This window comes from Oculina patagonica, chromosome 13, assembly GCF_052425735.1.
Source record: "Oculina patagonica isolate OP01 chromosome 13, crgOcupat, whole genome shotgun sequence".
Classification (NCBI taxonomy): domain Eukaryota; kingdom Metazoa; phylum Cnidaria; class Anthozoa; order Scleractinia; family Oculinidae; genus Oculina; species Oculina patagonica.
The window spans coordinates 32,199,844-32,215,997 of record NC_135770.1 but is presented as its reverse complement, the minus strand read 5'-3'; the positions used below and the strand labels follow the sequence as shown (position 1 = coordinate 32,215,997).

Below are 16,154 nucleotides of genomic sequence, written 5' to 3'. Positions count from 1 at the left end.
TCCGACGCCTAAAATATTTATCGAATCGAAGTAAAATATATATTTATAGTTATAGTTCACCTAGGGCTATGCTGTGAATTTTTTTCAAATTTTTCGAAATGGTGCTATTGCAGGCCCCCGGTTGAAATTTAGAGCAATCCCGTCTTAAAACCTTAGATCGTAACGACATAACTGGTACTGAGTTATTTCATAAACGCGCATTGGATATAAGGTGATAACGAAAAAAAAACCTGTAGCCCAAACCTGGTTATAACAATCTCATATCCAACAAACGCCTTTTTTCAATTTTATTTAGCTATAACGAATCTTTAAAAATTCTTATTATTCAAGTTCGATCTAAGTAAATCAATGCATCTGCCTAGTAGACACATGATTTGAATGAAACGTGGCGCTGTGTTCAAATTTTGAGTTGAATGGAACAAATTCTTGTAGGAATTTACAATAGCTTTTCAATTCCGGTAAATAAGTGGCTGAAATAAAAATACAGTGGCCCAAAGGTGTAAGATGAATTACAATCGCTCACGGTTAAAATGAATATCTTATCTTCACACTGAATAAAACGTTTCCGGATTCGTGATGAGACCCGGATTTCGTTTAGGTTTTTCCAATAAAACTTTACCTTTTTCAGAAAAGTTACAAAAAAAAAAAATTAAAATGCTGCTGTCGTTTGCTCCTTTTTTATGCATGAAATTTTGAACTAATATCTATTAAATCAAATCTCAACAATCTTATTTATAGGAGAAAGTGATTTACCATCAGACCATGACTCCATCTTGGCTTGTTGCGCATGCGTCCTACATCAACAGTTATCGTTTGAATACCACTGAACAACTCGCGTTCACCGACGGTCCATCAGAAGATGACGCCGCTCTCCTTAAAGTACCCGTGATTCCTGCCAATGTCTTGCAAAATTCCACCCCGCTGACAGTTAAAATTGTGGTTTCGAATGACGTCGATATCGCATCAAGTCGGGACAGCGATATCAGATATGGCATGTCTGACGGGATAAGCTTTGTTGGCTTTCAGATTCTCGATAAAGAGAATTACGAAGAATATGCCAACTGTTATGGAGTTGAGGGTTCCTCTGGTGCCACTTTAACTGGAAGAAGGTATATCAACTATTATTGGACCAGCTCAAGTGACTCTTTCTATCCCGGCCAGTTTTCCATCACTCTCAAGTTGGATGCACATGAAAACTGGGGATCGTGCTACTCTGCGCACGAGGGGGGGTTCGTTAAAACTGCTGGTTACAACAACCGACTGGTGCTCAGCAACGGACTCAGTCTTGAGGTTTATAAAGAGGACAAAGAGGAGAGGTCTGGGATCAATTTCGTCGAAGTCACTGTTGTAGAAGATGTTTAGTGTAAGAACTCAGCACCACGATTTACTATGCAACTTACTCATGCATGAAAAAATGAGCGTAAAAGCACTTATAAAAAGAATTTTTTTTATTGGCGGTAAAAATAAATAAAAAAAGAACTGCAGAATGAAATGATACCAACAGCTTCAAACTAGGGAAATTTTATGTTAAAATTAAAATGCTGCTTTTTTCAATGGTAATTATTGTTATATTTGCATGCTGAAATAAACCCGTTGGTGAAAAAAATTGTGGAAAGCTTGACGAATTTTCTTCGTAACAAATTTGAATCCTTTACCACACAACACGCCATTCTGTAGCACGTTCCTCGTCCTCTTACTCAAGTTCGGAAAGTAACGGTCCTCACTACGCGATAACATTTCTCCGCTACAAGTATATCCGAGACGTAGCCGATCCCAGAAAGTAACAACCCTTCAAAAGTAGCGGCATCAACTTGACGCGCCATTCTGCAAGACTGCTGAAATTGAGGGGATTGGATACTTGACCCTGCATGAAATTTTTCGCTTTTTCGCTGATGGGCTACTCAAACTCCGAATTTCCTTTGCTATTCACCTCCGAGCAAAGAGCGAGAAAATTTTAACTTTTTACAGGAATAAACTAGTCAAAAATCATCCTTTCGGGAAATATTATCTCACATCTTCGCGGCTAGGTAAATATCCACTACTAGCCACCGACTTTGAGGTGAATAGTTGTGCTAGACAGGAGAAATACGATAATGTATAACAACAGTGGAACCCCGATATAACGATCTTCGATATAACGATATTCCCGATATAACGATGAATATGTTATGTCCCGGCAATAGTAAAATGTATGGGACAGAACCCCGATATAACGATTCCTCGATATAACGATATAATTTTACTGCCCCCTTGGCATATCGTTATATCGGGGTTCCACTGAAGTAACACCTTTAAAATCCTGCACTGCCAATTGAAGATTTTTGTTAATTTTAACTTGCAAACAGGTTCATTTTCATTTGTTTGCGCTCCTATTTACCCTTTTAAAAATAGAAAAGCAAATTGCTCTGGCCAAGATAAAAATAGAACATGGCATCACTCACAATCTAATAATACCCACCGCATTTTATTCATGAGTCTATGACGTCACCAAGATAATTTGTTCCTCCGCAAATTAACGAGATTCCACTGCAAAAAACAGGAGTAAAACAACCCTACTATACTAGTCGAATCCCTCCTTTTTTTTAAATACTACAAAATGAAACCCTGTTGTACACAAAAATGAATCATCTACGTTACACTTAAAGTTGTAAAACAAATGTTAAATATTCAGTAACTTCGCTTGTTGTGTTTATGTGCAATCAAACGCTTGAGTCTCAAAATGAATAGACGGCGTGCCGCGAGACAGATCGTTTTGTGAGGACAAAAATATTGGACATCAAACAGTTGGTATATTTACAAAACGCGCGCCATTGTTGACAAGTTTTTTGCATATGGCTATATTTAGTAACAAATAGCGAATTTTACCGTCAATTATATCGAGAAAGCCACACATTAAATGTCCTTTTTGTGATCAGCAAAAAAAGGTGTTGTGTGGTTTGAACCATCTGGCGAAAATTACCTCTAGATTTTTAAATGTGGGCTGTCGGATGAAATCAGTCCCAACGAAGAAAATTTCTCTATGGTTTTATTTAAAATGCTATTTTTTTCCCGGAGCTCTCTCTTAAATGGTCTTTTTGAGCAAAATAAAATAATTATTCCTGATCTTACGCTTATGGTGGTGGATGAGACCGTTCAGTTTTCACATAAACTAAAACCTTTGTTGAGGACGTAAACCATGATCGATTGTAAATTTTAGAGAAAACAAAGTTATCAAAAGTTTAGCGTTGGAATTCTTTGGTCATTCCATTTATTCAATCCCTAAATCTTGTCGATATTCGATATTCATTCCAATTATTCATTATTCCCAGACAGTACTCAATGTTCCTTTTAAATCGCATGTCAAGTTACAGAGTATAGTAGAAAAAGTATATTGCAACCCTCAGGATCAAACTCATGCTAATTGTTCTGCAACAGATGTTTGAAATTTAATCAGTTAGTGAGTTTATACTTCCTTTACTGTACTGGTGATTATGACCGCTAACAAGCCAAGGCGATCCCAGCATCAACTTACCATCCTTCGCTGACTAAGGTGCAGTAGATTTCCACTATGTTTTAGAAAACTTGAACAAGGCTGTTTCGAACGTTTTTCTCGACTTAAAACGTTTACCCTTGCAGCCGTTTTTTGGGCTTTCTCGGTGGTACTCGGCTATGTTGAACGATATATATGTAAGGTTTCTTACCCTATATCTCTACTCCTTAATTAGAACAGAGATGAAACATCAGCCTTTCAAAATCAGAAAATAGTTTGGACAAAATTCACGTCCATTTCTGAGACTTTCCACTTCTATCTGAGAGCTTTCTTTGCCCCAATATATTGTAACCATGCATATCAAATACTTACCGTACATTTCAGGTATATATACGATGTATTTGTACCGCAGTCGAGCCAGCGGCCCTATCTAATTTCCCGTTATTTCAACTTTTAACTCGCTTAATACCTTGGTAATATTTGCTGTTTTACAATAATTAAATGTAGAGAAGGTAGCCTTTGTTCTTAGGGAAACTAAATTATTAACTTTACCATTGCAATCGTCCAAGAGTTGTCACGATATTTCAAGTCATATTTTTTTTGTTGTGCAAAATTTCTTTCAAATTAAAGGATACCCTAAAAATAATAGTTTTTAAGGTAAAAAGGGAAAAAAAAACTAGTAAGAGGTAATAATTCGCCATGTTTTTCTTCAGCGTTGTCCGTAAGGTAGCTCTTTTCAAACTCTGGCAACGTTTTATGTCAGGTGGTTGCAACTTCCCTGGCGCCACCTGTCTTGCACGTAATTTCTGCGGGTTCTAATTTTTACGATTTTTGCGTTTCATTTTTCTTTTTATTTTTCATGATTGAAAAAATACGTGCAAATATGAAATACCGCAAAAATGTTTTCGCGAAAATACATTCCACAGTAGAAATATCAGTCCACATCAGTATTATCTTTACTTGTGCCTCATAAATTATGTCGGGGTGTATGGAAACATCTCTTTTCGACTTTTTTTTAGCGATAACTAGTGAGATAATGTATGAAATGGAACAGAACTTGTTCATAATCCATTAGCAGAGCTGTCAGCCACTCAAGTACAAGACGTTATTGTAATAGATTGACACTTAGTTTGAATATTTTTTTATTGTTACTCAAGCAAATTAAAGATGTTGTACTTGAATTTGACTTCCTTAAAATCGCAAGATAAACTATTTGTTTACCAATCAAAAAACTATGTTCCGCAAAATTAAAAAAAAAATGGCCAATCCTCAAAATTGAACTCCCGCACAAATGTAGTGCCATACGATAAGCTCTTTAAAAGTTAAGTTTACCGAAAGAAAAATTAGACCAATTAAGGCAGCTGCAAACACTGCTGCTCGTGACGTTTCTTGAGTGAGCAAATGAGCGGTACACAAAAAATCGTTGTTTTTATTTATATTCACGCTGCAAAAACCGGCAAAACATTTGTTGCGGACACAAAATAATTCTGGAAAAAAAAAAACAAGACACTTTTTTGTGTCTCGGACAAATTTTACACAAATGGTGTGTCCACAACAAAGTGTCCTCGCTTGTCAGGGTCCTTAGACAATCATATTTAAAAGCGGGACTTTAAGAATTCTTAAAAGCGGGACTTTTAAAGATTTTTTAAAGGTACGCACAATAACGGAGTCTTAAAAAGTGCACTTATTTAAGGAGTACTATCGGTATTACTTTCAAAAAAGACTTAAAAGCGGATTTTTTAAAAAGTTTAAAATGTTAAAATTTAAAGTGGCACTTCTATGAAGTGAGTGAGATGGCGTCATATACTATAAAATGGTTTTCATGAAATAAAATACATTTTGAAATTGACGTACACGTAGACATGCAAATTACAAATTGCCAACTAGTGTGGTACGTTACTTATTTGTAAAGAGACTCCATTCTCGAAAAAATTCAACAGATAGACGATATTCGAGATGCACGCATCGACCAAGGGATCCTTCATATACCCAACATTGGAAGGTGATACCAGGCCACTGAAACAGGAAAAACGGGAAGGGAACGCGGCAGAGAAAGAAGCTAGCCGTGTGAACGCTGCACAAGGATCAAATCGTGTCTTGTTGGTGCTGGTCATCACGATGTGCTTAATTTCTCTCGCGGTTCTTCTGCTGACATTATTGATGCTGTTCGGGAAAATCGGCGACGGGTGTCGCTGCTCCGCAGACGAAGGTATAAATGATATAGAAAGTATTTAGAAGCATTTGATAAGTTATTATTTAGTAAGTCATTTCTGTAATTCTTTGTCAGTTGATAACATTCACTGTCTTTAAATGTAGTAGAGGACGATGACTGCATGAAAAAGCTACAGACGTTTGTCAAGCATTGTATAAGTTGTTTTTTTTTCTACAGTTTTTAAGTGGTTAAATAGTCTTTAATTCACAGCAAGGCACAGCAGCACATTTCGCTGCACTAAAAAAATTGCACTAGTTTGAAATTCACATGAAATAATCAAAACTGCTTCATAATTTTCGAAAAAAATTTGAAAAACGCACCTTTGGAGATTTGAGCAGGTTTACCAGCATTTTATCTGTTGAAAGAAGTAAGGAACACTTTTAACGGTTCGCACGATAGAAAATCTAGCTGTCACTCCCATTTATCAAGGATTAGGAAGGCTTCTTCAAGAAATTTAGGTTTTCTTCAGTTTTCGTCAAGTAAAGATAAAAAGGGTTACTTATCTTTTATCGTTTTGGCTCTTTAGTAAAAACGAAGATGGCAGCTTTTTATGAGTCTGTCCTCTTATTGATGACAAATTTCTCCATAACATTGTTAAATAAATCTGTTGATCAACATGGCTCCTACTTTGACAATGTTATGACGGAATTTATTATCAATATCAATATCAGCTAAGAAAAGGTTATTTTTATTTTAAGCTTCATCTACGGAATCAGCCAAAAAGGAGGCATTTGAGAAGAATATCACAAGCCTTCTGCTAAATTTGGTAAGGACATGAATTGTGATTAAAATCAGTTTGTCATCCCACAATCACAAATAGCATTATTGCACTTGACAGAAAAAGTAGGTCACAAAACCCTAGTTTGTTTTGGGAGACAGAATCATAAACAACATAGCGCCAATGGCATCGGGACGGGGCAGTTTAAACGTAAAGGGAAATGTGAAATAGTAATAAGAGTAATAACGAATTTGATAAATCGAGAATCGTGCCATCTTGTTTTTTTTTTGCTCTTTTCACCCAAAGATGTTGACTTTCTTAAAGTTTAAGTGACATCTTACTGAGGACGAATGAGGAATTTCAACAAATAGCAAGAAGATACGACTCTATGTTCACAGTGTTCACAGCGTTTAGTACGAACAATTTTTTTCGGCTAGCTACTAAAATTTTGTCGAGTGTCACCAAACAGTTGTCAGTCAACCATCAAAGCGTAAGCAGCTGACAAACAACCTGCGTATGTTATACGACAGTTACTGATAAAATAATTCTCATCTTTCCTAAGAATATTTTTGTTAAACATTAGCAAGTTATGTCATAATTTTGTCTAGGGTGCATTTTGCTTTCAGGAAACTTTGAGCAGTTTGCAGGTTTTTGACTACACAAAGTGTCAGGACTGCAAAAGTAAAACTTTTCATTTCGTACCCGGAAGCGTGAAATGTGGGAGTTACCATCCCTTTTATAGCAGAACTTCTTTTTCCTTTTCTTTATTTTTAGATCGAGCGCATTGAAGACCTCGAAAAATTTAAAATTAAGGTACAAAATTTTCATGATAGCTGTATCTCTTTGTAGAGCATTCTTTACTTTTCTTTTAAAATGTGATTTGTCGTAGTATGGTTTGCCTTTACCAACTGACTTACCAACCCGCCGACCCTACAGAAAATGAAGATTCATTCACTTTTTAAACTACTGGCAGCCCTTTACTGAAATAAATAATCGCTTTGAGTGTTCTCTCTTGTCTCGTTCACCGCGCGAGGCCTGAAACTGTGATCACGATGTCTGCGCGAAGCCTGGATCGGAAGCGGGCAAGAGATCGCTATTCGGTGACGTCAATGACAAGAACAGATTCCAGGCTAAAAGGAGCTATGTCACGAACAACACAATTTGAAAAAATTGGCAAAGTTCTGCAAATTTTTCGTTCGAAATTTGTCTTAATCTTTATCAGTCAAAACCATTCTCGGTTATTTTCGCCTCTTTATTACTCCTTTGTTGTTTTTCTATGTTAAAAAACTATTATTTTGAGGGTTCCTTCCGTTTGAACGAATCAGAAAAATGACTTCATATACCGTGACATTGCTTCTTTAAACGAGCGAGAATGCCAAGGGATTAGGCTGTGTGCAGTGCAAATGTGGATCAATAAACAAAGCACAATACGGATGCTATGAACAAGTTACAGCCCAGTAAGATAATTTTAATATTTGAATCTTCTTGTCAAACTACCCTAGAAAAAATTCTAATTAAGGGATTACTACAACAATATGCCAGTTATATCACTGCCCCCCCTCCCGACCACCACCACCCAAAGACTGTTGTAGAAAATTTATACGAAAGAGTCGTTGTACTGATGATGTACTTTTTCCATTTATTTAAAAAATACATTAACAAAAATCTATTTTGTGTGTGTGCGACTTACTGAGTCTAAATTTAAATTACGAAGTTCTGTTTTATTGGTAAAACCTCTTTTCAATTCATCGTACAGTAACACTACTTTACTTCAAAGTGACCGTGATATGGTGGCATATCAGGTCAGTGACTTGATATCGTATGATATCAGGACAGTAGATCGCGCTTCTGATTGGCTACTTGCGAATTTGGGTACGGTAATTTCCAATATCACTTAGCTAATGGAGCTTTTTAAATTATAAATATTACTCGTTTGCATGATATTTCAAGTTCGATCTACGTAATGCAATTGTATCTGCCAGGTGAATAAATGATTTGAGTAAAAAGTGGCGCGGTGTTTAATTTTTTAAGATGAATGGATAAAAAATTTTTGTGGAGTTTACTGGACTTACTGGCTATAACGGCTCAATTACGGTAAATAAGAGGCCGAAATATTGGTCCATAGGTGTAAGATGAATTTAAATCGTTTACTTCCTTTTTTCTGGATGAAACTTTGCACCAATTTCTATGAAATCAAATATCAACAATCTTATTTCGTAGGAGAAAATCATTTACCATCAGACTATGACTCCATCTTGGCTTGTGGCGCATGCATCGTACATCAACAGTTATCGTTTGAACATCACTGAACAGCTCACGTTCACCGCAGATCCATCAGAAGATGACGCCGCTCTCCTCAAAGTACCCATGATTCCTGCTAATGTCTTGCACAATTCCACCAAGCTAACAGTTAAAATTGTGGTTTGCAATGATGTCGATATCGGTGAAAATGAGGACAGCGATCCCATGTTTGGGATATCTGACGGGATTAGTTTTGTTGGCTTTTGGATTTTGGATAGATTTAATTACCATGACAGCCCCCCATGTTTTGGAATTGAGGGTTCCTCTGGTACAATCTTCAAGCAAATAAGACAGATCAGCAGATACTCATCCAGACCAAGCGACACTTTCTATCCCGGTCAGTTTGTTATCACTCTCAAGTTGGATGCACATGAAAGCTGGGGCTCGTGCTACACTGCTCATGACGGAGGCCTCGTGGAGACCGCTGGCTTCAACAGCCGACTGGTACTCAGCAACGGACTCACTCTCGAGGTTTATAAAGACGGCAAAGACGAGAAAGTTGGGATTAAGTTCATCGAGGTCACCGTTGTAGAAGATATTTAGTGTGAACAATCAGCTTGTCAAGATCTATTTATCAGCTATCTCAGCATGCACACAATCATAAGCAGTGCGGCAAGTAAAGACAACTATTTATTGATTTATAAACAAGATAAAAAATAAACTGATAAACTGCAGGATTAACAGCTTCGAATTCAGTGGAAGTTTTGAAGATAAGTCGTAGAGGATGTTATGTTATTGTATCATGTTGTTTCAACGTAGTTGATGTTATATTGGCTTGCTGAAATAAAACCAGTGTTGGAAAAATGTGGGGTGCCTGACTAATTTTCCTCGTTACACTTTTGTATCATTTACCACACAGCGGCAAATCAAAAAGTAACGTTCCCCACCCCCCCCCCCCTTATAAAGTAGCGATACAATTTCTCCCCTACAAGTATATCCAAGACGAAGCCGATCTCTGAATGCAGCAACTCTTCAAAAGTAGCGACCACAACCTTTACTTGACTTCTGCTAATTTACTGTAAAAATAGTTGGGATCAGATACTTGGCCCTACATGACATCCGTTAAAAAAACATAAATGTACATTATTCCGCAAGAGAGAAGAAATACGATATTGTTCGCGCTCCTATTTACACTTTATTTTCTTTACATGTAAAGACAATAAAATAGCACGATAAAGTTGCTCTGGTCGCGCGCAAAGATTATGTTAAAGCGTTTTACCATCGGACGTTTAAGGGGGGAGAGAGGTGAACGCCAGCCGCCCCGTTCGACTTTTGCCGAGTACTCTTAACTTTACCATCACAAGTTGTCCAGAATTCAATTTTTGAAAATATTATTTGCCGTCCGATTCCCATACAAACACTGTAATTTCTAACCGCTTTGCCTACCATTCAAAAATAGCGTCGAAAATCGCGACAAGGTCTATTTGCTTGGGTTTCAAAGTGAAAACTCGATCGTGCCGCGAGTCAAATTCACGTTCTGTGAGGACAAAATAGTATAGTAAACACAGGAAAATAACACAGTGAACAGTTGGTTTATTTGCATAACGGGCACCAACGACGAAGAGTATTTTGCATATCAGTATATGCAGTAACCAGTAGCTAAATTCCCCGTCAATCATTTTGTGAAAGCCACACATTAACTGTTCTTTTTGTGATCAATAATTAATGTATCTTCCTCCTTTAAAACCTATCGAAAAAGAGAGCGTTGCGTGGTTTAAACCATCTAGAGTAAAATTACCTTCAGTTTAAATATCGTTAATTATTTATTTACCAGTCCCAAACAAAGCATTTTACTCTAATGTTTTTATTTAAAATGCTAACATTTCCCTAAACTGTTAAACGATCTTTTTAAGGTGAGTAAATTATATCTACTCCTACGTACGCTGGCGGTGGCTGAGACCGCAGCTGCTCAAAATAAAACAACAAACAAAACAAGAAGCTGATCGCTGAGAAGTTTTATTCATGCTCCTCAGTTTTCACATAAACTGTAAACTCGTTGAATTTTTGAGAAAACAAAATTATCAGAGGTTTAGTGTTGGAATACTTTGCCCATGTCCATTTATTATTCCTAGCCCGTTATCCACGAGTGTATAATCCCTAAATCTTGTCGATATTCAATTTTTATTCCAATTATTCAATATTCCTAGCCAGTACTCAATTTTCTTATCAAATCGCACTTCAAGGTATAGAGAAAAGTTAAAAGGTATATTGCGACTCACGAAATAATTAGAAACGCATGCTAATTGTTCTGCAAAAGATGTTTAAGCTTTCCTAATCAATTAGTGAGTTTGTACTTCCTTTACTGTGCTTGTGATTACGACCGCTAACAAGCCAAGACTATCTTAGTACCAAGTTATTATCTTTCGCTGGCTAAGGTACAGTTGATTTCCACCATATCTCAGATAACTCGATTAATACTAAAAACTCTAAATTTCGGACGCTTAAGAAAGATTGAGAATGACAACCGTGAAAGAATGGCCATTTTTTTAAAGTTGCGCCGTCATTACCACAGCTCCTTTAAAACACTGGCAGCTGCTTATGTCGCCTGGGGGGAGGGGGAACTTCGCTAACGCAACCGTGTGGCACTTGATTGCGATTTTTGCGGGTTATATTTTCATATCCCACAAAAAAATCTGTTACCACAAATAGTTATTACCGCAAAAATTTCCCGCAAAAATACATTCCACAGCAGAAATCTCAGTCCACATCAGTATCATCTTTACATATGCTTCAAAAGTTATGTTGGTTTTTATCAAAACGTCTCTTTTCGACTCTTTTTTTAGCGATAACTAGTGAGATAATGTATGAAATGAAATAGAACTTGTTCATGATCCATTAGCAGAGCTGTCAGCCACTCTAGAACAAGACGTTATTGTAATAGATTGACACTTAGTTTGAATATTTTTTTATTGACACTCAAGCAAAAATGTTGTAATTGTACTTGAATTTGACTTCCTGAAAATCGCAAAAATTAATTCCCTGCAAGATTAACAATTTTCACCAATCAAATTCCGCAAAGTACAAAAAAATGGCCAATTTGCAAACTTGAACTCCCCTGAAAATGCAGTGCATACAGTAAGCACTTTAAAAGGTAATTTAATGAGTAAAAAACTAAGACCAAAGCCATTAAGGCCGCGGCAAACGAGACCACACTGTCACCCGTGATGTTTCTTGGGTGGGAAAATGAGCGGGACACAAAATAAATGTTTTGTTTTTTTATGCTGCGCAAATCGGCAAACATTTGTTGCGGACACAAAATAATTCTGGAAAAAATAAAAAAAAATTGTGCCTCCGACAAATTTTACACAAATTGTGTGTCCTTAACAATGTGTCCTCGCTTGTCAGGGTCCTTAGATAATCATATTTAAAGGCGGGACTTTTAAGAAGTCTTAAAAGCGGGACTTTTCAGGAGTCTTAAAAGGTATGCACATTTACGGATTCTTAAGGAGTGTGTACATTTAAGGAGTACTATAGGTATTGCTTTTAAAAAAGTCTTAAAAGCGGATTTTCTAAAAAGGTTAAAACGTTAAAATTAAAAGTGGCACTTCTATGAAGTGAGTGAGATAACGTTATATACTAGGATGATAAAGGATGGTTTTCATGAAATAAAATATATTTTGAAGTTGACGAACACATACGTCGTGCAGATTAAAAATTGACAACTAGTGTGGTCCGTTAATTATTTGTAAAGAGACTCCATTCTCGAAACATTCAACAGATAGGCGATATTCGAGATGCACACATCGACTAAGGGATCATTTGTAAACCCGACTTTGGAAGATGATAAGGCGACTTCGGTGGAAACCAAGCCACAGGAACAGGAAAAACTTGAACGGAACGCGGCAGAGAAAGAAACTGGCCGTGCGAACGCTGCACAAGGATCAAATCGTGCCTTGTTGGCGCTGGTCATCACTATGTGCTTAATTTCTCTCGTGGTTCTTCTGCTGACATTACTGATGTTGTTCGGAAAAATCGGCGACGGATGTGGCTGCTCCGCAGACGAAGGTACCAAAGATATTAAAAGTACTTAGAAGCATGTGTAAAGTTTAAGACGCTTAGCTTTCAAGTTTTAAGGTAGCTCGATCAACAGTTTCCTAATTCACAGCAAGGAACAGCAGCAAATATCCTTGCTCTGGAAAATATTGCACTACCTCGAAATTCATGCGAAAAGAGTCTGATACAAAATTGCTGCATAATTGTCTAGAAATGTTGCAAAACGCAATTTAGGAGTTTTGAGCAGGTTTTTGAGCATTTTATTATGATTCAGAGAACTAAGGAATATTTTTAAGCGAAAAACGGCATTCGTCGATGAATGGAACCTGTCTAAGCTTTCGGTTAGATATTTAATTCGCTGTCAGACGACAATAGGCACGAGCAGACCGTTATTTATAGGCAGTTATTTGCCAGTCACGTGGTAGGCCCTCGGTCAATGAAAAGGAAAGGGAACATGGATCGAATGATAACAAATGTAATCCAATAACTAAAACAGAAGTATTTTATATTTTATATTTTATAGACAAGAAATAAATAATAAATTGGCAGTATTAAAAATGGTCGATTTTTATGCAGGTCGGGACTCGCCGAATCCCGCTGAATCGAGTCTGAAGGTGAAATCGAAAATATTATTTTCCTTGGAAATTCAAAACTATTTGAAGGAAAAATTACAATGCGTTACCATTCTTACTAAGAGCTTCCCATATATGCAAAAGGAGAGCGAAGTCGATTCTTTCATCTTTGTCGCGCTGTGTTTGATTTTTGCTTACATTCACTCTTAATACTTGTAAAAGTACGTGTTTCAGCGAGCGCTTTTTTACGGATTGTTTTCTTAACATGTGTATCTTTACAGCAAAGGTTCTTTCTATTTTTAGCTTCTTCTAGCTCCTCCAAAAGCCTGGCAATGGATGCAGCCCTCAAGGAGAATATTACAAACCTTCAATTGGGTTTGGTAATGACATATACTGTGATAAAAATATACTTACCAATGATTCTGTTATAATCATGTCAGCGGAGCACCGGTTGGGTAAGAAATGTTGGTAACCCATCGATGCGAGAAATCTTAGGTATCACATCACCATACGACCGACCGTGCGAACACTGGGAAAGAGGGAGGGGAGTCTCAAGGCAACCCAACAGAGGGAAGGAGCATTTTCTTGGCGGCCAAAGCTTGGCGCTTTGTTCACTTCTAGGCTGAAGTAAAGACGTAAAGAAAACAAGCAGACGAATTTTTTTTGTTTTAATATCCCTCGCTCTGTCTCCTTTAAAGTATTGAACAACGATAAAAGAAAATAGTTTGTGCTAATTCAGTCGCAAGAAACAACCAGGGGATCAAAAACAAGTCACGTCTTTGTGAGCAGCACCTAGTAAATTGAAAAAAAAAAAAACAATTCGCAAACATTGCTTACCAGAACTGAATTTCATTCATTCAGTTCTCTGCATAGAATTCTTTTAAGTATTTAGCAACGATAAAACAGAATATTTTGACCCAAATAAAATTAACCCTCGGACGTACAAGGGTTGAGGGTTCCTCTGGTGCCACTTTAACTGGAAGAAGGTATATCAACTATTATTGGACCAGCTCAAGTGACTCTTTCTATCCCGGCCAGTTTTCCATCACTCTCAAGTTGGATGCACATGAAAACTGGGGATCGTGCTACTCTGCGCACGAGGGGGGGTTCGTTAAAACTGCTGGTTACAACAACCGACTGGTGCTCAGCAACGGACTCAGTCTTGAGGTTTATAAAGAGGACAAAGAGGAGAGGTCTGGGATCAATTTCGTCGAAGTCACTGTTGTAGAAGATGTTTAGTGTAAGAACTCAGCACCACGATTTACTATGCAACTTACTCATGCATGAAAAAATGAGCGTAAAAGCACTTATAAAAAGAATTTTTTTTATTGGCGGTAAAAATAAATAAAAAAAGAACTGCAGAATGAAATGATACCAACAGCTTCAAACTAGGGAAATTTTATCTTAAAATTAAAATGCTGCTTTTTTCAATGGTAATTATTGTTATATTTGCATGCTGAAATAAACCCGTTGGTGAAAAAAATTGTGGAAAGCTTGACGAATTTTCTTCGTAACAAATTTGAATCCTTTACCACACAACACGCCATTCTGTAGCACGTTCCTCGTCCTCTTACTCAAGTTCGGAAAGTAACGGTCCTCACTACGCGATAACATTTCTCCGCTACAAGTATATCCGAGACGTAGCCGATCCCAGAAAGTAACAACCCTTCAAAAGTAGCGGCATCAACTTGACGCGCCATTCTGCAAGACTGCTGAAATTGAGGGGATTGGATACTTGACCCTGCATGAAATTTTTCGCTTTTTCGCTGATGGGCTACTCAAACTCCGAATTTCCTTTGCTATTCACCTCCGAGCAAAGAGCGAGAAAATTTTAACTTTTTACAGGAATAAACTAGTCAAAAATCATCCTTTCGGGAAATATTATCTCACATCTTCGCGGCTAGGTAAATATCCACTACTAGCCACCGACTTTGAGGTGAATAGTTGTGCTAGACAGGAGAAATACGATAATGTATAACAAGTAACACCTTTAAAATCCTGCACTGCCAATTAAAGATTTTTGTTAATTTTAACTTGCAAACAGGTTCATTTTCATTTGTTTGCGCTCCTATTTACCCTTTTAAAAATAGAAAAGCAAATTGCTCTGGCCAAGATAAAAATAGAACATGGCATCACTCACAATCTAATAATACCCACCGCATTTTATTCATGAGTCTATGACGTCACCAAGATAATTTGTTCCTCCGCAAATTAACGAGATTCCACTGCAAAAAACAGGAGTAAAACAACCCTACTATACTAGTCGTATCCCTCCTTTTTTTTAAATACTACAAAATGAAACCCTGTTGTACACAAAAATGAATCATCTACGTTACACTTAAAGTTGTAAAACAAATGTTAAATATTCAGTAACTTCGCTTGTTGTGTTTATGTGCAATCAAACGCTTGAGTCTCAAAATGAATAGACGGCGTGCCGCGAGACAGATCGTTTTGTGAGGACAAAAATATTGGACATCAAACAGTTGGTATATTTACAAAACGCGCGCCATTGTTGACAAGTTTTTTTGCATATGGCTATATTTAGTAACAAATAGCGAATTTTACCGTCAATTATATCGAGAAAGCCACACTTTAAATGTCCTTTTTGTGATCAGCAAAAAAAGGTGTTGTGTGGTTTGAACCATCTGGCGAAAATTACCTCCAGATTTTTAAATGTGGGCTGTCGGATGAAATCAGTCCCAACGAAGAAAATTTCTCTATGGTTTTATTTAAAATGCTATTTTTTTCCCGGAGCTCTCTCTTAAATGGTCTTTTTGAGCAAAATAAAATAATTATTCCTGATCTTACGCTTATGGTGGTGGATGAGACCGTTCAGTTTTCACATAAACTAAAACCTTTGTTGAGGACGTAAACCATGATCGATTGTAA

General features: G+C 37.1%; 2 protein-coding genes across 3 annotated transcripts in view; both read left to right on the top strand.

Annotated features, from left to right (window-relative positions):
• The window catches only part of LOC144635250 (uncharacterized), a 91,281-nt gene that overhangs the window by 54,591 nt on the left and 20,536 nt on the right, over positions 1-16,154 (top strand). The window lies entirely within an intron of this gene.
• Positions 5,426-9,318, top strand: LOC144635594 (uncharacterized). The gene is made up of 4 exons (XM_078494684.1): positions 5,426-5,678; positions 6,380-6,447; positions 7,174-7,212; positions 8,620-9,318. Exons 1-4 carry the CDS (start codon positions 5,426-5,428, stop codon positions 9,241-9,243), a joined length of 984 nt encoding a protein of 327 aa, XP_078350810.1. The 3' UTR covers positions 9,244-9,318.